The sequence below is a fragment of the Emiliania huxleyi genome (assembly GCF_000372725.1).
Source record: "Emiliania huxleyi CCMP1516 unplaced genomic scaffold EMIHUscaffold_4782, whole genome shotgun sequence".
Taxonomy (NCBI): domain Eukaryota; phylum Haptophyta; order Isochrysidales; family Noelaerhabdaceae; genus Emiliania; species Emiliania huxleyi.
This window is the reverse complement of record NW_005198404.1, coordinates 111-1,668: the sequence shown is the minus strand read 5'-3', so window position 1 is coordinate 1,668 and position 1,558 is coordinate 111. Positions and strand designations below refer to the sequence as shown.

The window sequence follows — 1,558 nt, the reverse complement described above, 5'->3', positions numbered from 1 at the left end:
CTCGGGTGATCTCGTGCGTCCCTGGCCGGCTCGACCCTGCGAGCGTCCCGACCTTCGCAAAGGCACCGGGCACGACTGCGACGCCGTCATCGCCGCCGCCGCGCAGCCCGGCGCGACTCTCGTTGCCGGGCGCGGCCGGCGGCGCCGGCGGTCCCGTCTGCGTGACGAGCGGCACCAGCCGCCGCAGCCGACGGTTGTCCGAGTCGCACACGAGCAGGTGGCCCGAAGGCGCGAGAGCGATGCCCATCGGCCCGCGGAACTGCGCGGCGGTGGGGTGGCCGTCGTTGAAGCCCGCGCCCGCGCTCGGGTGCCCCGCCACCAGCGCGATCGGGCAGATGACCGGAGGGGAGGACTCCTCCGCCTCGCGCGCCCGCTTCCGGCCGCGATCCCGCTCGCGCCCACCGCCTCCCGCCGTCGGCGGCGGCTCCTCCTTCGGAGGAAGCGGCGCCGCCGCGGGCGCAGAAGCGGGCGCGGGCGCGGGCGCCTCGGCAACCTCCTTGCTGACCTCCTCCTCCTGCTTGACGTCCTTGGCGGCCTTGCGGCGGCCGCTGCGCATTGTGAATGAGCTCGCGCGCCTGGCTGCAACAGACGGAAGAATTTAAGGTGGCAGTCCGGGTTTTGCGAGACGGGTGTCGTCCCGCAAGATGGCATCACGCTCGCACCTGCCGACCGCCGCCACGGCGGCGAGACGCCTTCTCCGCCACCGCGGCGCCGGCCACAGGCCAGCGCTAGGCAGCTGCCGGCCACACTGGGCCGGATTTGCCGGTAACCGTCACCGCACACTCCTACGTCCACGCCGCTGTGACGTCTGGCGACGAGGCGCCGGCCGCCAAGCTTCATCGCCAACGTGGTCGCTCGCTGGTCCTCTCGGCTCGGCCACGCGTCGGCCCAGCTCGCACGAGCTCCAGACAGCCACCGGCCGCCACGCGTAAAGCGTACGGGTCGCCGGCTCCCTGTTGTGCTCTCACGCTGGCCGGCGTAAAACTGTGCTGGCAGTTGTCAAGCCGTACCCGTCGCGTTTCGAAAGGGAGCCCTCAATCGACGCGTCTACACGCACCGTGCCACCGCTCCCCACAACTGCTACCGTGGACATCAAGCTCCTCGACTCGATCTGCGGCTACGACGGCGCTCTAGCTGCTGGCTCTCGCGGGTGTCTGGCGACCCGCTCAGGCTTGCGAAACGGCCGGCCGCGGCGACGTGTTTCGAGCTCGCTGGCCTTCTCCGCGCGGCTGGGCCCGCCCCTAGTCGGGGCAGACCCGCCCAGTCACTGGGCAGCGCGTGCGCCGGCGTTCTGGACGACGGTGTGCCGATGCATCCGGGAGGCTCCGCGGGGCTGCTCTACAGTGCGAGGCGTGGCGATAGAAATCGGGGCGTCGGCATCCAGCAGCCGATTTCTGTTTCGGCGAGGGAAATCGGGCGAGCCAGCAGCCGATTTCTATAAGCGATTTCTGCCAAAATTTTCTTCGGCGCTGCGCGCCGGTCACTATACGGTCTAGATACTAGTACACTAAAAGGTTGCACTGAGATACGAATTCAATCCTCCCGCTTAACCGTCCCT

At 69.5% G+C, this 1,558-nt stretch overlaps 1 protein-coding gene across 1 annotated transcript; it reads right to left on the bottom strand.

The window, feature by feature from the left end:
* Window positions 1-175: 175 nt before the first annotated feature.
* On the bottom strand, window positions 176-556 carry EMIHUDRAFT_256426 (hypothetical protein; the record flags this gene model as incomplete). Its single annotated transcript, XM_005767841.1, has 2 exons — window positions 176-430; window positions 506-556. Coding segments are annotated over 2 exons (306 nt in total), but the record flags the coding sequence as incomplete, so codon positions are not given.
* Window positions 557-1,558: the final 1,002 nt, after the last annotated feature.